At 33.9% G+C, this 26182-nt stretch overlaps 2 protein-coding genes and 1 long non-coding RNA gene across 10 annotated transcripts; 1 reads left to right on the top strand and 2 right to left on the bottom strand.

The window, feature by feature from the left end:
* Positions 1–1998: 1998 nt before the first annotated feature.
* LOC123262210 lies at positions 1999–7148 on the bottom strand. Of its 4 annotated transcripts, none has more exons than XR_006508884.1 (10): positions 7060–7148; positions 6731–6915; positions 5382–6406; positions 4894–5087; positions 4554–4788; positions 3605–3694; positions 3419–3521; positions 3114–3198; positions 2480–2668; positions 1999–2405 (listed from the first exon to the last, which is right to left on the bottom strand). It is a non-coding gene; the product is annotated as an uncharacterized LOC123262210 (long non-coding RNA). The 4 variants fall into 4 exon arrangements; XR_006508886.1 differs by having other exon boundaries at positions 1999–2668; positions 6731–6805; positions 6890–6915; XR_006508885.1 differs by having other exon boundaries at positions 1999–2668; positions 4554–4803.
* A 723-nt stretch (positions 7149–7871) lies between these two features.
* Positions 7872–25387, bottom strand: LOC123262208. Of its 5 annotated transcripts, none has more exons than XM_044724356.1 (7): positions 24954–25387; positions 24636–24880; positions 24312–24451; positions 24082–24234; positions 23942–24002; positions 23396–23609; positions 7872–7881 (listed from the first exon to the last, which is right to left on the bottom strand). In XM_044724356.1, the coding sequence occupies exons 1-6, from the start codon at positions 25082–25084 to the stop codon at positions 23413–23415; spliced, it is 927 nt and encodes a 308-aa protein (XP_044580291.1). In that variant the 5' UTR covers positions 25085–25387; the 3' UTR covers positions 7872–7881; positions 23396–23412. The 5 variants fall into 5 exon arrangements, with proteins under 5 accessions (XP_044580291.1, XP_044580289.1, XP_044580290.1 ...); XM_044724355.1 differs by lacking the exon at positions 7872–7881 and adding an exon at positions 22589–22676; XM_044724354.1 differs by lacking the exons at positions 7872–7881; positions 23396–23609 and adding an exon at positions 22154–22676.
* Positions 25388–25809: 422 nt separating this feature from the next.
* LOC123262209 lies at positions 25810–25909 on the top strand (the record flags this gene model as incomplete). The annotated part of the gene is given in 1 exon segment (XM_044724359.1): positions 25810–25909. A coding segment is annotated over 1 exon segment (58 nt), but the record flags the coding sequence as incomplete, so codon positions are not given.
* Positions 25910–26182: the final 273 nt, after the last annotated feature.

Genomic DNA, 26182 nt, shown 5'->3' with positions numbered 1-26182 from the left:
TTGTACGCAATTTTTCGGGAATATGTCATTGTCCCAGCTGAGCAATGTCCCAGTTGATCAATGTCCCATTTTTTACTGTCCCAGTCAGCGAAAATCAAACTAGCGGCCTCTGGTAATTAAAAAAATAACTATAAAAATTTAATTTTCGTTATCGGAGAAATTTTTTTTACAGATGGCGCTGATTTGCGGAAAAATGAAAATATTGAAATAAATATATCTGAGTGATTTTCTTCATAGCTTTTGACTTTTAATACTGGTGCTTGAAACTTTTAGAGGTATCCACAGTACACTGGTACTTTGGACGAACTTCGAATGTTTATTCCAGGTCTTTCCCTCCATAGGTTTTTATTGTAATTACTACCAGTGGATTTTTTAATCAACCCTAAATGCACCGACGACCTTTTCGAATTGATACCTCTACACCAGGTCCTTGCCTCCATGGGTTTTTGTTTTAAATACTACCGGTGGATTTCTTAATCAACCCTAAATGTACCAACGACCTTACCGAGTTAATACGTTAACTCGAGGTGCTTACCTTCATAGGTTTTTATTTTAAATACTACTAGTGGCTTTCTTAATCAACCCCAAATGTACCAACGACCTTACTGAATTGATACCTCCACTCCAGATCTTTGCCTCCATAGGTTTTTATTATAAATACTACAGGTGGATTTCTTAATCAACCCTAAATGTACCAACGACCTTACCGAATTGATATCTCCATTCCAGGTCTTTGCCTCCATAGGTTTTTATTTTAAATACTACAGGTGGATTTTTTAATCAACCCTAAATCTACCAATGATCTTACCAAATTGATACCTCCACTCCAGGTCTTTGTCTCCATAGGTTTTTATTTTTAATACTACAGGTAGATTTCTTAATCAACCCTAAATGTACCAATGACCTTACCGAATTGATACCTCCATTCCTGGTCTTTGCCTCCATAGGTTTTTATTTTAAATACTACAGGTGGATTTTTTAATCAACATAAATCTACCAATGACCTTACCGAATTGATACCTCCATTCCAGGTCTTTGCCTCCATAGGTTTTTATTTTAAATACTACAGGTGGATTTCTTAATCAACCCTAAATGTACCAACGACCTTACCGAGCTAATACGTTAACTCCAGGTGCTTACCTTCATAGGTTTTTATTTTAAATACTACTAGTGGCTTTCTTAATCAACCCCAAATGTACCAACGACCTTACTGAATTGATACCTCCACTCCAGGTCTTTGTCTCCATAGGTTTTTATTTTTAATACTACAGGTGGATTTCTTAATCAACCCTAAATGTACCAATGACCTTACCGAATTGATACCTCCATTCCAGGTCTTTGCCTCCATAGGTTTTTATTTTAAATACTACAGGTGGATTTTTTAATCAACCCTAAATCTACCAATGACCTTACTAAATTGATACCTCCACTCCAGGTCTTTGTCTCCATAGGTTTTGATTTTTAATACTACAGGTGGATTTCTTAATCAACCCTAAATGTACCAATGACCTTACCGAATTGATACCTCCATTCCAGGTCTTTGCCTCCATAGGTTTTTATTTTAAATACTACAGGTGGATTTCTCAATCAACCCTAAATCTACCAGTGACCTTACCAAATTGATACCTCCACTCCAGGTCTTTGTCTCCATAGGTTTTTATTTTAAATACTACAGGTGGATTTCTTAATCAACCCTAAATCTACCAATGACCTTACCTAATTGATACCTTCACTCCAGGTCTTAGTCGCCATAGGTTTTTATTTTAAATACTACTGGTGGTTTTCTTAATCGACCCTCACATATATATATATATATATATATATATATATATATATATATATATATATATATATATATATATATATATATATATATACATTTATTTATTTACCGAAGTCAAGTTTGAAGATACTATATATATCATATGTGTCGTCTTAAAATTATTTAGATATGCCAATATTCGAAAAGTTTCAAAATTATAAAAACTTATATTTCTCACTTTCTAACTCGAATAACTTTGGAATGGTAAAACTTATTGAATCTCTGTTAGTTGAATCTTAAAGCTCTTTAAATAAGCTTCAATTTGAGTACCATATCATATGTGTAGTCTTAAAAATAAGTCCTATTCCGCTATGCTAAATATGAAATTTGCTGTTGCACTCATTTTTATTTATAATGAAATCTACTTCCATTTCGGCTGTCGAATGGCACTTTTTTTAAATACTACCGGTGATTTTGTTAACCAACCGTTAATGCACTAATGAAACTGATACGTTTACTCCATGTGTCTATTTTGATAGGTTCCCATTTTAAATAATATAGATTAATTTCTTAATGAACTCCAAATATATTGACGACTTGACCGAGTTCATACGTCTACTTCAAGTGTTTCTGATACTTCATCCTATTAATTATTATGTTTATAGTAAGTTTTAGTTTAAATTTATTGAAGTTAAGATGTTGAAAATTCAGGATTACATTACGTATATTGTTTTCATTTTGTTTTTTCCCTGCAGGTTTATATTTGGAATTTTACTTTTATGTAAGTGGCAGAGTTAGCCGAGCGGCACACGTTTGATTTGGGCGATCACCCAGGTAAGCAGCATTGAGCGTGGTCGCACATCCAACTAATAACCACGCTTATTAGTTGATATTCAAAACATCTACCTAAAAAATAGGATTTGTAACAGATGAAAGTCATTTGGTGATAAAAGCTAAAAATAAAATTATTCTTGATTTCTTTTTAGCTATCCCAACTACGAAATAAATTGGAAAAAGTGTCAAAAGTCGAGAATAATAGGTTAAATTTAAGATAATCATATGAACTTTAAAATAAATTGAATTGATTTGAGCTAACTTTTACAACTTAAAAATTATTTTAGGAGAAAGCACCGAAGTACGTTAATTGAAAAATTTTTTCAAATTATCAAAATAACGAAATTATTCAAAAAATCATCTAAACTAGACGAATAATAGCTTAAATTTATGGTGGTTAAAATAAAAAAAATATGAAAAATATGGTGATAAAAATAAGAAAAATTTTCGAGCGCCCACAGCTCGTTTATAGATTTCTCAAAAAATCTACAAAAAAACAAAAAACAATAAAACTTACCAAGCATTCATCGAGCAATTCTTCAAAACGCTCCTATAGAGCTTGAGCACCTTATCCACCAAAAATTGCTTCGTGGGAGATAACACTGTAATTAAAAAAAAAAATGTTTATTATTATTTCAATTATTTTAATAAATATGATAATTTTGTTTTATAAGAGGGTTGATTTTCTAAAATTCTGAATAATAATAATATTAATAAATAATAATAATTATGATACTTGCAAAAATAAGTAAAACATCGATAATGAGAATTGTAATTGTAAATATAATTAAAATAATAATAATTATAATATAAAAAACTTACATCCAAACGTCCAATTCATCATTCCGTAATTGGTTGAAAATGTATGCCGTTCCATGTCTTATCAGCCGGAGATTCAACAAGGCTGCGTCTTCTTGTGCTGTCCCTGTAATTTTTAGCAAAAATAATTATAAATTTATGAAAACAATATTCAATAATTAAACAATATCAATAAAATTGACAACTTACAATTGTTCATCTTGTACGCAATTTTTCGCCAGATAGACGGATAGACGCTGTGGCAGATAAACGGTGTGTGAGGCTTGTAAAATGGTGATGCTTGAAAACAAATGAAAATAGATAATTAAACAATTGCAAGATAAATAATGTAACACTCACTTCACACTGATTCTTTAAATATGTAAATTATTATTATTATTATTATTATTATTATTATTTTTATTATGAAGATATCAGTATTTTGAACTTTTTTACCAAAAAAAATTTTTGTTTTAAATTTCATTTTTTATTTAAAAAAATTTCAACTGTCAATTTTTTTTTTTTCAAATTTATTTTTTTACACAATTAATTTGTTATAAAATTCGTAAAATTATTATATATGCTAAATAAATTTTCGAAAATTAGCCGACCGTAAATAATTTTTTTATTAAATATCTAAAAAAATTTTTTTTTAATTTCACGTATAATTTTTTTAATTTTCTGCAAGTGAAATTTTTTGTTATATAATTTATTAATGAAATTAATTGATGAAATTTTTAATACGTACGCACTAAATTTATTATAGTTATTATTACAATTATTAGACTTTGAGTATTTTTTTTTTTAATCTAATTTACAGTCATTAATTTAATTGTTTAACAATAATAATATTATTAAAAGCGCTAAACTAATTCTTGAATTAGCAGCTATTTTTTTTTAATTTCATAATAAAATGATAACTATGTACATGAACTAAGTGACCCTGTCATTGGCCGAATGGCTGTTGGATTTTTTTTTCTAAATAAATAAATAAATAAATATTAGTATATTTATTGGCAAGCTTTAAAAAAAATATCAATTTAAAAAATTGTAATTTTTAAATAAAAATTTTCTTCATTCGAAATCACTGATTGCTTCATCAATCGGTTTGTCTAATGTTTAATAACTAATGAATGCAACCAAGAAAATTTATGCATACCTTGTCCAATTCTTTATTATCATGGCCATCGATAACTAAAGCATTAAATCTAATTGCCTTGAAGCGCTTTCGGTATACTTCCTTGTTATGTTGTAAAGAAGCAGGTTCACTTTGACCGAGACGATTGATGTCAAAAATGGCAGTAAGATTATCAAGTTTTTAGAAAGAGACAAAATGTAGGGCTTCCCAAATTGTACCTTTTGCTGATTCTCCATCACCAATTAAATAGTATACACTAAAATTAATTATTCTATGATTTATTAATAAAATTATTCAATAAAAAAAGTTTATTTTTATAGCGCAAGCATTGTGTATTTTATAGCGTAGGCAAAATGCTTACCGGTAATTGGCTTTGTCATAATTTTTTTCAATATAAGCCATACTTATCAGCAGCAACTGAAAGACCTCAACCCAGGGATATAATACCCTCATCAACGAAATTCAATCTTGGAGTTGTATGTCCATCTGAGTCGCTGTTGATTTTACGTAAATTGAATAAATCTTCAACAGGAAACAATCCAGCTTCTACCCATACTGTAAATTTATAATTTATCATTTACAATTTATAACAATTAAATAATTACTAATAGATTAAATATTACTTTAAATAATTTTGTTTGATATACACAAATTTACAAGAACTTCAATATGTGTAAGTGTGAAAAAATGAGATATTGAAAAAAAAAAAAAATAAATATTAGCAATAACAAATCAACAAAACTAAAAACTACACTACAAAAAATGAAAAAAGTCGCTAATACATAAAATTGTAGCTCAAATAATCTTAAATTCTTCCTGAGGTACGAGTTTTAAAAAATAATTTAGTACCTTAAGATTCTAATGAACTGCCAGCAGTGCTGCATTCTTCAGCCCACATGACACATTCAAAGTCTCCGAGCATGGTCATGTCAATAGAAGAGACAACAGCTTCTTCATCGATACTATCCGGAGGCTTCCTTTTCCTTTTCTTCATCAGTTAACTCGATCTTTAGCCTACCGGAATCTGGATCGTCTTTTTCGTCCTCGGTCAGAGTATTTTCAGCGGAGAGCAGCTCGAAGTCTTCGTCAGTCACTTCGTTAAAATTATCTTGGTTGCGAACAGGAGTCAAGAGCCGACAGGTGTTCGTTACATCAGCTTGCCGGGAGTCGAGACTACTACGACCGGGTCTGGAGATTACCTTGCATCATTGTTCGTTCTTGTTGTCGTTCTTTTTGTTACTAGGGGTTGACTTTTCCGCCGTAGAAACTCCCCTTAACAGTCGGACATGAGTGCGGCCGGTCGCTAGACAGAGAAGCGACTGTTTGCTACAAGTGGTACTGATAAATGCGCTTCTTCTAATTTCAAGTGCTCGTCTCTGTCAGCTTACTCGGAGGAGAGTCCCTTTGCCGGAGGGTCAGCTGACTCTTGGCCTTCAACGAGTCTGCGGTACAGTCGCTCGACAATTGACCAAGGTTGGATATCGATATCTCGGGGCTGACGATCATCAGGGAGGTTATCACCGGAGTGGACAGGACTCGTGGCAGACTCGGTCCATGCCAGCAGGACACCACTGGTTTTGTTGGTAGACCTAGACTTGTCACTGGCACCCTTCATTGCTCCCCTTTGCTTTTTGTCTCCGTTTTTTACGTACGTAATGCTTACGTAGTTTTCTGTTAGTTGGTCTAATTGGTGCACCTGAATTCTTAGCGCCGGAATTCTACGACTCCAGCACTGCGATACAGTTGAGTCTAGTCATAGCACGGCTAGTGGGCTGCCACTTGGGTCGCTGGGGCTTGGCGATGACCCGATTCGCGAAGAACTGCTCGTAGAATATACCTGGGTGGCCCTCGGCGAGTCATTGGTCGCAGATAGTCTATTTAGAATATATTAGATTAATTATTTTTCTTTTTATATTTTACTATATTAATAATAATTTATAATAATTTAATATATTAAGAAATAATTTTAGAATCTTTTTTTTATCATTTGGCACTTTTGAATAAAATTAAAAAAATTATATTCAAAGTAATATTATTTGATCGAGAAAAAGTTGTGAAAATTTAATCCAGCGGTAGTTTTGTGAATAATTTTAAACTTTAGAAGCCGCAACACAAGGGTTATAACCATGTGTTTTCATTAAACTAACTCAAAAGACTGATGACGATTTTCTAAAATAATATAATAATGTTATGATTACCTTGATAATTCACTTGACACTATGAGATAAGCTGATTATTTTCATCATTTGACGTAGCAATCTCATTAGTTGACTCTGTTTGTACATTTTCAGTCAAATGGAAGTTGGATATCCCTCTAAGTCGCTGTTGATTTCACATAAATTGAGTAAATCGTCAACAGGTAACAATCCGGCTTCTGCCAATGCTGTAAATTAATAATTTATCATTTATGTATTTAAAAACAGTACTCACCCATTAATTATTCACAACAATAAATTAATTATATCAACAGTAAATTATTTTCCTTGAGTTAATTATTTATTTATTTTAATTTAATTTATAACCTCACCTGATGTTTATAAACTGTCACAACATTACACACATTACACTACTCCATAATAAATATAAGTTGAACATATCTGATTATACTGTCGCTTAATAAAAACAATCTTAAATTTTAAAATGAGATGAAAGTTTTGTTACATATGGCGCCATCTATTCAATTTAACTTTTTTTTGTCACGGTATAAGAAATCTATGCGATAGGGATTGTAAGTTATCAGAATTATAGGCAATCGGATTTCTAGGCAATCGGATTCTAAGTAATCGGGATTCTAGGTAATCGGTAATCTACCCCATAGGAATTCTACGTCATTGATAATTTAGGTAATCGGATTCTAGGTTATGGAAATCTAGGTAATTGGAATCTAAGCCACCGGTAATCTAAGTCATTGGTTTGTAGGCAATCGACCTCTTCCCGTTTGAAGGGCCTGGTTTTTTCGAAACGATCCACACAGGCGAGTTGTATGAAGAGTCAGAGCTTTGAATGATGTTGGCTTTAAGGAGCTCATCTACTTGTTTCTGGACTTCCTGTTTTAATGATTGGGGATTCCGATACTGTTTCGTATTAATTGGTACCTCATCAGTGGTAACTATTTTATGTTTTAATATATCGGTAGATTGTAATTTATCACCCGAGAGATGAAATTGAAATGGAAATTTTTTTATTATGGCTAAAACGCTGGTTTTTTCTAATTCATTTAAATGATCTAAATTAAGATTTTCTGTCAATAATACAAATCTATTGGCGACGACTTGCTCAGTTATTTCCTCGGAAGATCACGTTTTTTTATTCCGCGTCATCGAGGGTAGAATCTCAAAATCTTCGATCTCTACAGGCGGGATCGTTAAATTTACTGGATTGGTTAGGGTATTGATAGCAAAAATTTTAACATGATTATTTATAGGTGTCGTCAATACTTCACCGAGATAAACTCCAGGTCCCGTATTAATCCTTTTTACGTAACCAGGTTCTTTTCGGTCGCCCTTAATTTTAATCGTCAGTAATTTTTTGTTCTAGGATGTAGATAATGGGATGTATGGCCACTCAATTCAATTTGTTGGTCACCTAAAATTAAATGACCCGGTAGATTATCTTTAAAAATTAACTGAGCTTCTTGTTTTTGCAAAAAGGGTACTCCGAGAATATCTTCCTATTTAATGGGGAATGAATTTTCAACTATTTGAAATTTTATTATTATACCATGTACATTAAGTTCGACTTCCCCGTGAGTGTGTAACATACCTGAACCAATTCCAGTTAGATTAAAAATAACGTTTGAATTTACGAGAATTTCGGAAGTGAGAGAGTTAGCTTTTATTAAATTTAATTGTGCACCGGTATCTATTAGAAATATAGCTTGTTTATTATTGAATTTATTATTATTTAACTTTATGGTGGGTAGGCCAGGGGTGTCGTGAATATTTAATTCGTAGTTGACTCGGTAGATTGCGAACGCGCTACCACTTCGGTGTTCCGTGTCGCGTTCTTCTGCGGAACCTCGTTTGAGTTTAAATTACTACTGTTACGAACATTTTTTCTACGCTCCCTATATGCTTCTAATTTATTTGGATATTTCTCAAAACAGTTTTCTTCGGTATGCCCGTGACGTGAACAGAATGGACATATTATCTCGCTTTTATCTTTTTCCTCCACCGGACAATTAGCTACTATATGATCTAGTGAACCGCAACGATAACATTTTTTAACTTTATCTTTATTGACTATGTATATTTTACCGTTTTTCGCGGATGCTTTAATGAAAGAAGATGATTGATTTACACCGAATAATGTTTTCCGATTCTCGGTTTCTCGGTCTAGATGTGAAGCTACATTTATCGCATCTCCCAATGAAACCGGATTATCTTTAGTAATAAGGGCGCTAAGTAAAGAGTTCCGGAGCCCTCGAGTAAAACCCATGGTTGCAGCATGATTCAGAATACATCTGACTCCAACGGCTTCCGACGGTTGATATTTTTCTTTAATCGCCTCGATTCCACGACTTAAAATTTCGCTTACTCGTGCCCCATATGCCTCGGTGTTCTCGTCGTTTTTTTGTTTTATCCTTTTAAATTCATCATGAATGTGCTCGATGTCAAATATATTTGTGAATGAATTTTTTAATAGACTAATTAATTCATCAAGGTCAGCTGGGTCACCGCGATTGGCTATAAGTTGGTCTGCTTGGCCTTCAATTTTATTTCTAATTAAAGCAAGGAGGTTTATTCTATCTCGGGGGTGGACGCGAGAATCTGCAAGTTTACTTTATTTTATAAATTTTGCTAAGGAACATGATTTCCCGTCGAACCGCGGGACAAGGTCAACAGCTAGTTTTAAATTCATATACGACGTTGGGATAGAAAAAGGGTCAAGATCAGAGTTGTTTGTTGAAACATTAGAATTTGAGGACTTACTATTTGAGCTAGTTGACTCGACTGATATAACTGCAGGTAATAAGGGCGCTGGCGGAGCGTTAATAATCGCTCCATCGATTACATTGGAAGAATCATTATTGTCATTCTGAAGGGCGAGAGAATTATTACTGTTGTGAGTGATTCTACGACTTGGGGTTGAATTTGTTTGATTTAGCTGATTACCACTACGGCTACTGACGCGACTACGACCTCGGTGTGACGGCGGCATTTTAATTTAATATACGAAAGTAACAACTAAAATTTTTACAACTAAATACAATATAGACTTAAAATAATGGACTTATAATAACAATCGTTCGTAAATTACAAAAGAAAGTTTTATATGATAATTAAACTAATCTGAAAATTGGTACTTTACTCTTCCGTGGATTCTTTTTTCTTTTAATAGACCTTTTGACGGTGACACTTCTCTCGATGAGGATGACGAGGTTGACGTTGATCCAGGTGATGAACTCCGATTATCGATGAACTCCGCTGCTTGATCCGTTGATGGCACTCCTATCGTAGTTGATATGTTCCTTGAAAGACGATGATCCTTTAGCCTCAATGGAATAACTTCTTATCTGATGATGACTGATGGTTATCCGTAGATGATATTTTGAAGAAAAATAAGTGTTTACAATTGCCTATGATTTCAGAAATTTTATTGCGTGCGGCTACTGAAATCAACCATCTCCGACATTCGTCCTTCGCTTAAGGGAAACGCACGGAAACCCGTTAAGAGAGTGGTGGCTGGATATAAATGAATTTATCACTTATCACTTGTATTAATTATTCAAGTCTAACTGTTCAATTTTATTGATCACTGATTTTATGACAAAATTTATCTAACTGTTCAATTTTAATTGTACTGTTTAATTCACTGAAAATCTACTAGTTCACTATCAAATAATTAATTAATATAGTCTTAAAAAGTTTATAGTTTATCTGAACGCACAATTATAAATGTCAATTTTCAAGAAAAACACGAATAAAGTTTTATTCGCGAAATTTAAAATTTCCACGCACTGAAACTGGCGAATCCCACTTCTGACACCAAAATGTTATGCTTCCATCTAGTGGATGTTATTTTTATTTATTGAAAACTTTACTTACTGTAGTTCTTTCGCCCGGGAGTATTAACCCGTCAGAACTCACGTGAATTTTAGTTTCTCACTTGCACTACAGCGCCGCTCTATAAGTCGGATGTTGTTGCGTGAGCAAAATGCTCATAACGTGAGTGCTGACGGGTTAAAATACTCGGTTTCAGCGCGGGAAAAGAATCATTTTAAATAAAAGAATTCTATTTAGACGTTATTTAATTTTGATCAAAATTATTTAGTTAGTTTCAATTTATTATTCAAGTTGACAAAATATTAAAAAGCTTCAAAATATAAAATTGAGGTTTACAATGACGTGATCTTAGCAATCTAAGCTCTCGGTGAGAAGTGTCGTTACATAGTTTTTCCGAAGAGCTTCAAACTCCGTTCTTCTCCCACCATAACTTCCATACATACATCCACTCTAAGGAATACATAAGCACACACATTTTCTACTACTTATAAATGATCCTTATATACTAACATGTATTTTCTCTATATCTATATATATTTATTTCAGCCTATCGGCCTGAAAGTTAGACTTCACTAATATACACTTTTAGCAATACAGTCATTATGTTTATTTAACTATTTTTATTAATTTAACAGACCCTTTTTAAAATATATTTATAATAAAATTAACTTATAATTAACTTGAAATTAAATTACAATAAAAATTATAATAAACTATAACATGAAAATATATATATTATATTGTTTATAATATGTTGGATTAATGTTTGAGTTTGACTAATTAATAACTTGAATTAAAAATTATTTCTATTATTTTACAATCGGATTTTCTAATAAAATTATAAGTCAATTTAATCATTATCATGTATAAAAGAATAGACATTATCGTTTAATTATAAATTAAATAATAATCAAATAATGATTCAATAATAAATTAATAGTAAATTAATTAAATAATAATTATTAATTATAAATTAAATACAAGATTATAATTATTAATTATTTTAACTTAATTTTGCTTAACTACAATATTATATAAAGTTAGATTTTAACAGTAAATGTTATTTAACAATCTTATTTTTGTTTAGTTACATATGGTTTTTTATTATTCTTTGTTACTTTTAGAACAAGGGTTTATTGAGTTTCACACGTGTCTTTTACGACTTTTCCTCATAGGGTTTTAAATTCCATGTTGCGAGAAATAGTCCTTGAATTACTCAAGTACCTTTTATGGGTTCTGAAAATTCGGTTACAATGTCCTTTTGTACCGAAATATGTTTTTCCCTTATTTTATTTTATTTTCTTTTGTAAATAAAACAGAGTTAACCAAAAGATGTTTATTACAACTGGTAAGAGTAAAAGCATGAAATAAATGATTTGAATATTTACTTCGAATATAAAATTTAACTAATTTTAATCATTTAATATTTACTAATTTGAATATTTCGTTTGAATTCACGCTCTCATAATAGACAGCGCTCTAATAACAGGTAGCGTCACCTGCTGGATGCACTAGGTGCATCACAAGCTATTTATATACAGATATTTTGTGCACGCTTGTTAAGGTGCAATTTCATGCTGACGCTCGACGCTGGTTAAGAGCGTCAAATGTGGTCACGTGGTACAATTTTGACCATGGCGCCATTTTAAATTAACGCAACGTCAAATATTGGAGCGTCAAGCTTCGAAACGCTGAAAAAAAAACAATAAAATTTTTAAATTTTAAAAAGCTAAACAATGTTTAGCTTTGACGCTACATTAATTTAAGATGGAGTTCCAGCCGAAATTATACCACGTGACCTCATTTGACGCTCTAAGCCAGCGTCGAGCGTCACCATGAAATTGCACCTTTACTGTGTACGGGAGAAATACTTGTCGCCGACTGTAGAGGGGGAAGTGAAGCCGGGAACCACCGACTTCGAGTCGATAGTATCTTATAATAAGAGCAAGATCACGTCAACTGGACCCCTTATTTTCCACTTGATTATGAAAATTAAATTCATGTATTTTTTTTATAAGTATATACCAAGATAAAATGATCCCCGCAACGATTTTTAAAAATTTCGATTTTAACAATAATTTTTTTTACAATGAAAATTTTAGGTACTTTTAATTAAAAAATGGATTGTAAATCAACCGTTAAAGTCAAATTAATGGGACTTGAAGGATTTGTTTTTAAAATGTTTGTATTTTAATAAAATATTAATAACTAAAAATTATTTGTTTATTATCATATTGTTAATTAACTTTTAAGTTAACAAATGAAAATTTCACTGACTTCTCGGTGAAAAAATGAAGTTTTTTTTTATCGGTTACATGCGTTATTTATTAAAGTTTAAGATTTTAGAAAAAAATTTCACTGCTCGCGATTTGTTTAAACAATATAAATTTATTTATCACAGCGCGCCGAGCGCCAGGCGCTGTTAGAATACCGCGCCGTCGAACGTCAGACTATGTTACAGCTTCGATTAATTATAATTAAAAATAACAATTAAAAATATAATTATCAAACAAATTTTATTATTATTATGATCAATATTATGACTAATAAAATAAGTAAATTCTCTATTATTAAAGAAAAATAGAAAAAACGAACTAGTATTAAATATTAAATTTTGTAGACATTTGTTAACTTTATTTTATTTTTTTTTTTTTTAAACTTGGTTAATAAAAACTTTTTTATCTTCCGAAACATTATTATATTATTATTAATAATATAGTAATATATTACTATATTATTACTAGCGGACCAGACAGACGTTTTCTTGTACACACGTCTTAAATTAAAAAATTTCAAGTTTATTTGAATGAGCTGTTACAGTTTGGACCGTTTTGATGAAAATTATTATTAAAACGTTATTATAATGACATATTTCAATTAGCAACTGATTGATTTTAACACAATTACACAAAATTTTTTTGAATTTCGATTATAATTTTTTTTCTCAAATGAATATTCGATACTGTCTGTCAGATCCAATGTAAAACATTCCAAGATCAAGAACAATTTATAAATAAAAATTTAATTGAATAAACATTTTTCCGTGGACTGAATTGTGAATCTAAACCATTTTCGAATCCACCTAAAGACACACAAAAAGTTTCATTAAAATTGGTCCAGCCGTTTAGAAAAAGTTCAGTGACAAACACACGCACAGAGAAAATATATATATAAAGATTAATAATATAATAATTTGTCGGAAGATAAAAAAGTTTTTATTAACCAAGTTTAAAAAAAAAAATAAAGTTAACAAATGTCTACAAAATTTAATATTTATTACTAGTTCGTTTTTTCTATTTTTCTTTAATAATAGAGAATTTACTTATTTTATTAGTCATAATATTGATCATAATAATAATAAAATTTGTTTCATAGTTATATTTTTAATTGTTATTTTTAATTATAATTAATCGAAGCTGTAACATAGTCTGACGTTCGAATGCGCGGTATTCTGACAGCGCCTGGCGCTCGGCGCGCTGTGATAAATAAATTTATATTGTTTAAACAAATCGCGAGCAGTGAAATTTTTTTCTGAAATCTTAAACTTTAATAAATAACGCATATAACCGATAAAAAAAAACTTCATTTTTTCACCGAGAAGTCAGTGAAATTTTCATTTGTTAACTTAAAAGTTAATTAACAATATGATAATAAACAAATAATTTTTAGTTATTAATATTTTATTAAAATATAAACATTTTAAAAACAAATCCTTCAAGTCCCATTAATTTAATTTTAACGGTTGATTTACAATCCATTTTTTAATTACAAGTACCTAAAATTTTCATTGTAAAAAAAATTATTGTTAAAATCGAAATTTTTAAAAATCGTTTCGCGGATCATTTTATCTTGGTATGTACTTATAAAAAAGATATATGAACTTAATTTTCATGATCAAGTGGAAAATAGGAGGTCCAGTTGACGTGATCTTGCTCATAACATAAAAATAGTATAATAGTTATTTGATCTTAGCTAAATTTTAACTGCTGTGACTTCACAGTATGAAAGACGCGAGTTCGAGCTTCTGATCTTGACTTATATTTTTTATTTTTTCTTCTTTTCAAAATACTTTTAACGATATTCGAATAATAATAATAATAATAATAATAATAATAATAATAATAATAATAGTAATAATAATAATAATAATAATAATAATAAGAAGAAGAAGAATAATAATAATAAACCTGAAGCTTTATAGTGCTGATGAAGATCATCTACAGGCGGCCCTTAACATCGTAGCAGAGTACACGCGGGATGTCGGAATGTCTTTTGGGTTGGACAAGTGTGCGGTCGTACATCTGGCGAGGGGTAAGTGCTCTGTTACGGGTGATGATGTCGAGTTGGTAGATGGGAGCGTTTTAAGACAATTAGACGCCGGAGAGTTGTATAGATATCTAGGAATGGAAGAGCACCGCATGCATGCGGTCTCCGAAGTCCAAGCAACTCTCCGTAGCGAGTATGTTAGGAGACTCCGGAAAATTTGGTCCTCCGAACTTTCCGGTAAAAATAAAGTCTCCGCTTCTAATATGCTCGCTGTCCCAGTCTTACTATACTCTTTCGGTGTCTTAAAATGGGCCCGAAAGGATCTGCGAGATCTCGACATCAAAACCCGTAAGACTATCAACATGAACCGGAGCATGCACCCCAATTCATCAGTCGCCAGATTATACCTCTCCCGGTCCATCGGTGGGAGAGGTCTGCAGAGTTTGGAGCGGCTGCATGATCGTTTGGTCCTGGGTTTAACACACGAAGTTGTCAATTTCACTGCAGACGAGGATGACTTTCTTATGCAAATTGTTCATAAACATGAGAATGCGCATAAGGGGTCGTTCTTGTATAAGGCAGCTATATATGCAGCAAGAACCCTTGGTCTTGGAGAGATAAACGCTCTTATGGAACTCCGAAAGGAGGAATTCAAGAGCGTCATCAGGAACGCCGAGGAAAAACTACTCCTAGGCGAACTGATGGACAAGTCCATGCACAGCGTATTCTTCAAACACGTGCGTGATCATGGCTTGTCCACCCAGCTGACGTTTTCCTTCTTAAAGTCAGCTGGCCTGATGTCCGAGACTGAAGGGTTCATATTTGCTTGCCAAGATGGTGTCATTAACACTCTAGAATACCGTAGCAAGGTGCTCCAGGTGCAGCTTCTGGACACGTCATGTAGGATGTGTAAACAACACCCGGAGACGCTCATGCACCTTTTGTCAGCATGTCCTGTGCTGGCGAGAGGTGCATACATCCAGCGTCACAATGCTGCCCTGAGAGTACTGTACTACTATCTTCGTCACCGCTACGGTATTGACGTGACACCGGTGCTGCCTTATCTGCCAGGAGATATTCCCCAGGTTGTTGAGAATGACAGTTGCAAAATTTATTGGAACATGCCGTTTGCAACAACTCGGCGGATAGATCACAACAAACCTGATATTGTGCTCTTCGACAAGGCTACTCGTGACATTTATGTCATTGAGTTCTCGGCCCCGGCTGAATACAACATCTCAGCCAAAGAAGAGCACAAAAGACAGATATATCAGGATCTCCTGTTTGAAATTGGCAAACTTTACCCAGGTTACCGTGTCAAGCTCGTCGTCCTGATTGTTGGCGTCCTCGGAGGGATGAAACAGTCTTTTGTATCCTCACTTGCCAGAGTTCCAGCTTGCTCATCAAAAGCTGAATTCTTGGCGGTCAGGATGCAGAAGGCTGTCATACTAGGTTCCCTCCGTCTACTTAGGAAAATGACTTTGGCCTGCTGTGATCACTAACCGCCTTGTTGTGCGGAGTGGTCCAGCAGTAATGGATGGAGCTCAGGCTGGGCCCTCGGAGAATCGGACTCCGGGGACAACCCCCCTGAGCATTTAATAACACAATAATAATAATAATAATAATAATAAATGAGCGGGCTTGTTACGTGGCCTCCAAGTGGCACACCGCGGGAAACGCAGACCAGAACACCAGGTCTGTAGGCAAACGACGTAACAGGTGCAGTGGGCCAACTACCCACTGCATTGAAACTCTGAGTTACAACGAGACATAATCTCAGAAGTGCTCCCCACAACCGGTCCTTTTCGGATGAGGACCATTTATCAGGTGGGAGGAGCACACCGGACCCGATAAATGATGATGACACTGGCGCTTTAAGGACTAACTTTAAGTGGACGGAGGAACTGCGAGTCGATCTCTTGGCGTGTTACCAGCGCAGCGATCCGGGGATGATCGGTTACATAGCCCGGATGCACACTCTTTGGAGTGACATGCATCCGGAGCTAGCACATTTTACGCCGAAACACCTGCGTAACTATGCCGCTCATCTCCGGCGTAACAGACGATCGCTTGTGCCGGATAGAAGGCAGTCTAATAGACTTTCCTTTCCGGCGCAATTACACCAAGAGCGACGCCGTTCCTCCTTGGATAACAACAATCCCTTTATAGGACGGCAAGTAAGTATATCTAAAAAGATAACTTACTCCCAACAACAACTTGACAAGGTCAATGAAGATCTCCTTACACAGATCCAGGAGGATTCCACTCTGCTCGCTGTGAACCAGGTTGTGTATGGTGCAGCAGTTTCGGCTTTTCCGAGAGAGAGACATCGTCTCTCAATCGAGGCAAGGTTGAGACAGCGCATCGCACAACTTGGCGACAAAATTGACAGATCCCGGAAACATGTCTCTCGCATCCAATGTGTGATTGAGTTCGAAACAACCCAACGAGCCTACACGCCCCGAGTACGTCGCATTGCTGCTGAACTTCGGTGGCGTCATCACACATTGAATAAAAGTACTCTTCTTGTCATCAAAGAAGAGTCGCTTAATAAATTGCGAGCTCTAGTGACTGCCAAAAAGTCACTAGAGAAAAGGCTGAAACGGCTGGTCGACAATTCGTTGTTTCGATCTAGCCCTTCACGCTTTCTGACACCAAAGACTGTTGTTACCGGGAATTATCCAGCACCTGAGCGGGTGGAAGCCTTTTGGACTGAGTTGTATGGAGATCAACCAAACGTAAACGCCAACACTCCAGCTCTGCATGACTTCAAAGCATTTTGTCGGAAACACCGTCGAGAGAATGCTGATGAAGAGAGCCCTGCAGTCAGTGTAAATGAAGTTCGTTTAGCTCTAGATGGCAGCAGAAATTGGGCTGCCCCGGGACCAGATGGCATTAATGTCTTCTGGTGGAAGAAGTTTACTTCTACCCACCTCCATTTGGCCCGTATATTTACATCCTACATTAGAGCTGACGAACCGATTCCAGACTGGCTCGTAGAAGGGCGAACCGTACTGATACCCAAAAAAGGTGACTTGTCTGACCCAAAGAATAACAGGCCTATCACCTGCCTGAATGCGGTTTATAAAATTTTTACAAAAATTTTGAATAACCGTATCTTGCAGGAGATAGGACCTATATGGCAACAGATATATGAACAGCGTGGCAACAAAAGAGGCCTGTCAGGTTGCAAAGAGAACCTGATAGTTGATCGATGTGTCATACAAGATGCGATCTACTATCAACGCAACCTGTCAATGGCCTGGATTGACTATCGCAAGGCATTTGACTCAACTCCTCATGAGTTGATTTTATACCTCCTCAAATGCCTGGGGGTCAATCCCGAAACGGTGGAATGCATTCGGCGTACAATGCAGCTCTGGCGAACGCGTTTCCATATAGGAAATGGAAACGCATTGCACGTAACCGGAGTTGTAGAGTACAAACGAGGGGTCTTCCAAGGCGATTCCTTGAGCCCTCTGCTATTTTGCATCTCACTGCTGCCTATATCTGTTGCTCTCCGTAAAACTCATGGGTACTCTGTGGGGCCTCCGGGTGATCGAAAATACTCGATCACCCATCTGCTTTACATAGATGATCTGAAGCTATATAGTGCTAATGAAGATCATCTACAGGCAGCCCTGAACATCGTAGCAGAGTACACACGAGATGTCGGAATGTCTTTTGGGTTGGACAAGTGTGCGGTCATACATCTGGCGAGGGGTAAGTGCTCTGATACGGGTGATGATGTTGAGTTAGTAGATGGGAGCATCTTAAGACAATTAGGCGCCGGAGAGTTGTGTAGATACCTAGGAATGGGAGAGCACCGCATGCATGCGGTCTCTGAAGTCCGAGAAACTCTCCGTAGCGAGTATGTTAGGAGACTCCGGAAAATTTGGTCCTCCGAACTTTCCGGCAAAAATAAAGTCTCCGCCACTAACATGCTCGCTGTCCCAGTCTTACTATACTCTTTCGGTGTCCTGAAATGGGCCCGAAAGGATTTACGAGATCTCGACATCAAAACCCGTAAGGTTATCAATATGAATCGGAGCATGCACCCCAATTCATCAGTCGCCAGATTATACCTCTCCCGGTCCATCGGTGGGAGAGGTCTGCAGAGTTTGGAGCGGCTGCATGATCGTTTGGTCCTGGGCTTAACATTCGAGGTTGTCAATTTCACTGCAGACGAGGATGACTTCCTTATGCAAATCGTACATAAACATGAAAATGCGCATAAGGGGTCGTTCTTGTATAAGGCAGCTATATATGCAGCAAGAACCCTTGGTCTTGGAGAGATAAACGCTCTTATCGAACTCCGAAAGGAAGAATTTAAGAGCGTCATCAGGAACGCCGAGGAAAAACAACTCCTAGGCGAACTGATGGACAAGTCCATGCACAGCGTGTACTTCAAACACGTGCGTGATCATGGCTTGTCCACCCAGCTGACCTTTTCCTTCTTAAAGTCAGCTGGCCTGATGTCCGAGACTGAAGGGTTCATATTTGCCTGCCAAGATGGTGTCATTAACACTCTAGAATACCGTAGCAAGGTGCTCCAGGTGCAGCTTCTGGACACGTCATGTAGGATGTGTAAACAACACCCAGAGACGCTCATGCACCTTTTGTCGGCATGTCCTGTGCTGGCGAGAGGTGCATATATCCAGCGTCACAACGCTGCCCTGAGAGTACTGTACTACTATCTTCGTCATTACTACGGTATTGATATGACACCAGTGCTGCCTTATCTACCAGGAGATATTCCCCAGGTTGTTGAGAATGACAGTTGCAAAATTTACTGGAACATGCCATTTGCAACAACCCGGCGGATCGATCACAACAAACCTGATATTGTGCTCTTCGACAAGGCCACTCGTGACATTTATGTCATTGAGTTCTCGGCCCCGGCTGAACACAACATCTCAGCCAAAGAAGAGCACAAAAGAAAAATATATCAGGATCTCCTATTTGAAATTGGCAAACTTCACCCAGGTTACCGTGTCAAACTAGTCGTCCTAATCGTTGGCATCCTTGGAGGGATGAAACAGTCTTTTGTATCCTCACTTGCCAAAGTTCCAGCTTGCACGTCAAAATCTGAGTTCTTGGCTGTCAGGATGCAGAAGGCTGTAATATTAGGTTCTCTCCGTCTACTTAGGGAAATGACTTTGGCCTGCTGTGGCCGCTAACCGCCTTGTTGTGCGGAGTGGTCCAGCAGTAATGAATGGAGCTCAGGCTGGGCCCTCGGAGAGTCGGACTTCGGGGACAATCCCCCTGAGCATTTAATAACATAATAATAATAATAAATGAAATATTTTTTATTTGAAAATGATAAAGAAAAAAGACAGATATGGTTTAGAGTATCAAATATTATACTTTTATTTTATTACAGAAAAAAACAAATTCAATAAACTTATTTTATATAATTAATAAACTATTTTGCTACACCTTTTAACTGCGCAATTTTAGCAGCACTGCCAGATCGTATTTCCGCAGATTTTAACTCTCTATTACGTATCTGACATTCGACTTGTAATAGTACTGTCGCCAAACGATTAATCAAATAATCTTTAATTAATTCTGCTTGCCCTTCTTCATTACACAGTACATTGCACTCAATATCAAACGAAATATCTAAAATTATCACAGTATCTTTATAAATACCTAATTTATGTAAAGATGGTCTGATTTGACTATTAAATAGACTAATTGCATGTCTAATAAATTGACTAATTTTATTAGAAAAACTATTTTTAGTCACAGATCCATCTGCTTCTTTTATATATAAATATGTATCACAGATTTTACAATTGGACTTCTTGCGTAAGCTTTTTAATAATTCGTTCTCCACGATTTTTACGTGAGAACTTTCGGAATCAAATATTAGGAAATTTGAAAACAAATCGTCAACATCTAATTCACCCTCTTCAATATGGTAATGTGTCGCGAAATCATCTATAGTTTCTTCAATCAAACTAGATCGATTACTATCTTCAACATGCAAACTTTCATTGCAGTTTGAGAGCACAGGTTCAAACTTCTTTTGACTAGTTCTAGGTTTAACATTTTCAGTTTGAATGCTCAATACTTTTTCTTTTAAGAAAGTATTAGAGCTAGTCATTTTAGAATTATTAATTAAGTTAGTCAAATCAACTAAATTTTTTGTTTTGTGACTTTCACTATTTTGCTTATCTAATTTCAAATCAGCATATCTTGAAATTAATAATGTTTTAAAAACATTCTCGAAATGCGCGCAACATAAATTATCATTATCGCCCTGAACATGTCTTAAAAGACCAAAAAAATTCTCAAGCATGTCTTGAGTTGTGTTTCGAACATTGAAGTCCGTTAAACCGCCTTCAGAAAATAAATAAGATGTTAAGCCAATTAAGGCTTTTAAATTATCGTTAAGAGCTTGTGGTGTTGGCGAACTTATCGTCCGTTTCGTCGTTGAATTTTTTACAGCCTTCCAGTTCCCGTACTCAAATTTTAATGTCTTAAACGTATTTGCTAATTCCACCCACTTCCTAATTGCTCTGATGTTGGATTCACATTGCGTCGGCTTGTATAACGCTTGGGATCCGGTTTTTTTAAATTGCTACCATTCATATGATCAAACGCATCATCAAAAAAAAATAAAACTTCGGCAGTTTCAGCAGCTGTAGGATATTTATCAGGGGATTTTTTAGCAAATTCTGCCATGCTATTAGCTAAACTTGAACTAAATATCTGGCTCGCATAGCATACCTTCATTTTATTATTAGAAGATGGGAAAACATGCTCTTCAGTGATGTTGATTATTTCATTGTTATCGCGAGCATAGCAGAATAGAGCTATGATATCACGCCAATATGCTTTTTTCCCATTTATTTCGATAATATTACCGTCATACAACCATTTGTCTTTATTTTCGCCAGCCTGGCTTCGCCACCAACCACCCCAATCACCCATGAAACAGTTTCTAGTCGTTTTTATCAGATGAGCAATGTCAAAAAGATTATAAATTTTCTTATCATATCCAATGATTTTAAAAAAGACACCTTCCTTTCCACCTTCTGTTTCATTTCGTAGAGAATTAAGAGCTGTCTTATTTGGTTTTCCTTGATCTGTCACAATACCAACAACATGTAGACCAGCATTAATTATATCTTGAATAGTTTTGACGATTATTTTTTTTAATTCTTCAGAGTTAAAACCTGATTTAGAAAAATAATAGCAAATTGGTTGGGAGAAAGAAGTGTTGATACCGCATATCATGCCAACTAATACAGAACCAGCAATATCTGAAGTTCTATTTCACGAGCCGTTGGTACCAAACCCAGTAACTGATAAAGAACCAGAAGTAAACACTAATCTTTATTTCAGTTTAGTTTCATCCATAACTAGTAGAACATGCTTATCTTCCGGATTAAGTTTTTGAAGTTTGATAGCCTCAATAACATGTTCATTGGTCCCTGGTGTGATCGACATTTTTGTTAATAATCGATTTATTGTTCGTTTTGAAGGCAACGATGGCACGAAATCTCGTAAATGCTGGTAACCATAACTTCCGTGCTTCGCCATTGACAGTGACAGTATTTTTTGTTCTATGGAATATCGATGGCCTTGTGGTTTTTTTTTCCATTATTATGTTCCATTTGAATTATTTGTTGTAAAGCTGGAGGTTCTATGTTGTTCATTGTTGACGAAACGCCACTGCTGGTAGAACACTGTATGCGATTGATAAGTTCCTCTAGATGAAAAATTTTAGTTTTCAGCTGTTCAACAGTCCGCCTCTCTTTTTGGATAGCCGTTAATAATATTTTCTTCTTGGGACTTACATTTTCCCCCTTCAGACCAACTTGATCCATAATCAATTTATGAGTTGTACGATCCACAGCACCTGAATATGGGAGTAATATTTATTTATTTATTTATATTTAAATAACTAACTTATTAAAAGAATAGTCACAATAAAAACGTAAAAATAGTTAATTATTCAATTAGTAGTATATCGATACTGCCATTCTAATACGTCGTACCCCACATTTATAAAATTTTACACCAAACGGTAAAAACGGTTCATTTTTAACATTGGTTAGATAGGATTCGACAATTTGTAATATTTATTTAAAAATAGTTATGAAACGATTTGACTGGTAAATTTTTTATATGATTTGCATCTTATTGCTATAAATCCATTTTTTACAAAAAGTCAAATTCTCAAATTTTTTGGGTTACGACGTATTAGAATGGCAGTATCGATATGTGGGAAGTAGTTGATATTGATTTACTATGAAAAATTATAAACCTTAATTAGCTATTAAATATTAAGCGAGTATAAACAATTACAATTTCTTTACATTTTATTTGTACCAGTTTATTGACAGTAAATTTATGGTTTGCTGATTGATTAGCAAAAAATTATATACAATTTTATATACTATTATATAAAAATCAGATACGATTGTACAAAAATGTACATAATCGTCTAATTTATAAGAAAACAAATTCCCTATTTAAATTATTCGCAGTTAATTTTGTTGCTTTAGTATTTGGTGTCTATAAATCAATAATTTTGTTCAATTTGAATAAAACTTCTTTTGCGACAGAAAATTTTACCTCAGACATAAATTTGTTCAACTTTTCATTGAATACATTATACATTTTGTTCGGATCCAAGTGGACGCTTTCCCAATCTTCATGTTGAATGATTTCTGTTGTTCATCAGCTGATGTAATAGCAGCATCACGTTTATTTGTTATTAGCGTAAGACCCTCCGAGCTCATATTATTTCTCGATAGCCATTCTTCATCATGAATTTTACCAAATAGGTCTAAAAAAATTTGTCTTAGTACACTGAAAAAAAAGTTTTCTACCTTTTTAAATAATGATTTATATTATCAAAGCCAAGTTTTAAATATTTTATTCAGTAACAATAATTACGACAATAATCATTATGCACTTAATAATTGTCGTATTAAAACGGTTATACAACGGATACTGAAGCGTAGAAAAGTTTTTTTTCAGTGTATTTTATTCATGCATTTATATCCTATACCTTATAGATGATGTCAGTTAAATATTTATATTATAAAAAATTAATTTTTTTAATGGAGCTAAAATAATTATGAAAATAAATATTAGAATCGATTAAAATAATATTACCTGAACAGCGGATAAATCGTTTTTTCTCAGCTGATGGTGGACTTTGAATATTTTCAACATCCTAAAAATAAAAATAAATAAGTCTCACAGTTCAAATTTTCAAGTGGAAAAAAAATAATAAAAAATAACGAATTATTTACCGTTGTTGAATAAGATATTTTCCGAGATTTGCCTTGAACACAATTATCACTGTTGAAAGAAGGCAATGACAAACCTCTGCTTTCTGAGATTAAACATAACTCATTTGACAGTGTTTTCATACTAGCGGTTGAGTTATCCCCAGTGATAGATTCCTGATTACAATAATAAATTATATTATATTTTTTATGATATGTATTACATTCAAATATAAAATTTCGTAGAAAATTACCTTTAATGAAAGTTGCTTTTCTTGCTTTAACGAGACATCATTTACCGATCCAATAGGCAGTACAGTTTTTAATCCATTAAACATATTATGGAAAGAATATTGGTTCGACTGTTTTATGGTTTCAATTGGTACTTGAACTCCTATTAATAAAACACGTGACATTAGATTTAAGAAATAAATAAGTTCATATTTTTAAATTATTCAATCATTATAAATTAGTATTTATAAACTGTATATAATTTTTTGGATCTTGACATTAACTAACTTTATATACGTTCGAATGAATTTATAAATCGATTAAATGAAAAAATTAAATTGACTTACGACATGTTGAAATTACGGTCGACACAGTTGGTGCAAATTTTGTCAAATCTAGTTCATTCAAAGGAATCGTATTTTCGGTAAATACAGATGGAATAGCATGTTCAAGTAAACGTTTGCCATTTTTAATTAATCTGTAATCATCTGTTTTGAAATGACAACTGCAGATGAATCTCAGGGTAGAAAGTTTAATGATTGGTAAACCCACAAAATCTTTTACTCCCACAGCTTTCGACCATTCCTTACACCTGTAAATTCAGATATTAATGAGTAAATATTATTATTGATTATTATTTAAATATTTTTTATAATTTTTCTCACCTCTCTGGGTTTCTAGGAAATGTTGAAAAAACACAATCATGTGAATCCGTCCGATGACCACAATCTCTTGCCCAGCACTTTTTGTGCGTTTTGTGTGTAGATACTTTTCTTTTTTCTACACTTCCGTTCATTCTAACATTCCAGAATCTAGTTTGTTTGATAATATAACTTTTTTCACAATCAACAATAATCAAAATTTTTGCTACTAACTTGCCTAATACGTTTGTGATCTTGGTTTTTTAGATTATATTTTAGGTTATGTTAAAATCACTAGTGTTTTTGCTTATTATTATTATCAGCAGTTGAGCCACCCGGATCGATCAATTTTAATTTGAAATTATTTTTTTTTATTGTGGTATTGCTACAAAACTGATGGTCAAATAAGAAAGTGGAGGGGACAATAAGTGGCAACCCGCTGACTTGGATCATATATATAACTGTATTTTGTTGATTTATATGATTTATACAAAAATTATTACATTGAAGTAAAATGAATAAATTGTAGTTGTTCTATTATATGTTTTCCAACTCTTATTTCATTTCTTTCAAATTAATAAGAACCGTTATTTCATGAGTAACATATTGATGACAGCGTAGATGAAAACACTACATTAAAATAAATGTAGATTAACTAAAAATTTAAAGTTCAAGTACACGATTACATTTTTTGTTTATACTTACAGTGATAAATTTGTGAATAAATCCATTTATTTTTGGTGTCAACTTAATAATTTTGCGAATTGATTAAAACAAGTTTTACAAAATATGTATCAAATAAAATACTGATTTGAGTGTTGCTTATTTGAAGTAGTATGTTATACATAAGTATGAACTTGATTTAAAATATTATTTATCGTGACAGGATATTCATTTGTGTGGTTCCAAATAAGCAGTAATTATGGCCCGACCAATACTTAATTCTGATTCTTTACCCAGGGCTGGTCGAGTGAATGAAGGTAAGAGAATAAAGGTGCAATTAAGTTCATTTTTGTTGGAATGCAGTATTTGACTTTCGGCTAAGTGAATTAAAAAAATCAGAAATTTTCCAAAATAAGATTTTATTGAGACTTCGATGTTAAATGGTCCTGAGAAACTATTCTGTCTACACAAAAAAGGAGATTTAGGAAAAATTGCAATTGTCAAGTCGTAATCCAGGACCAGACATTCAATACGATCACTTTGATAACTACACGTTTTAAAATTTTCGATGTTAAAACGTAAAAATGCTC

Source organism: Cotesia glomerata, linkage group LG3, assembly GCF_020080835.1.
Source record: "Cotesia glomerata isolate CgM1 linkage group LG3, MPM_Cglom_v2.3, whole genome shotgun sequence".
Classification (NCBI taxonomy): domain Eukaryota; kingdom Metazoa; phylum Arthropoda; class Insecta; order Hymenoptera; family Braconidae; genus Cotesia; species Cotesia glomerata.
Note: the sequence above shows the minus strand (reverse complement) of the source record. Positions and strands in the feature narration are given on the sequence as shown.

Bases quoted from the DNA above. Each gene is read 5' to 3' on its own strand.
- LOC123262208 (XM_044724354.1), bottom strand. From the start codon at position 25,084: ATGAACGGAAGTGTAGAAAAAAGAAAAGTATCTACACACAAAACGCAC. The intron at 24,452-24,635 runs GTAAGTCAATTT...TTTTATTAATAG, and splicing joins GACCGTAATTTCAACATGTC to GAGTTCAAGTACCAATTGAA. The intron at 24,235-24,311 runs GTAATTTTCTAC...TATTGTAATCAG, and splicing joins AAAAGCAACTTTCATTAAAG to GAATCTATCACTGGGGATAA.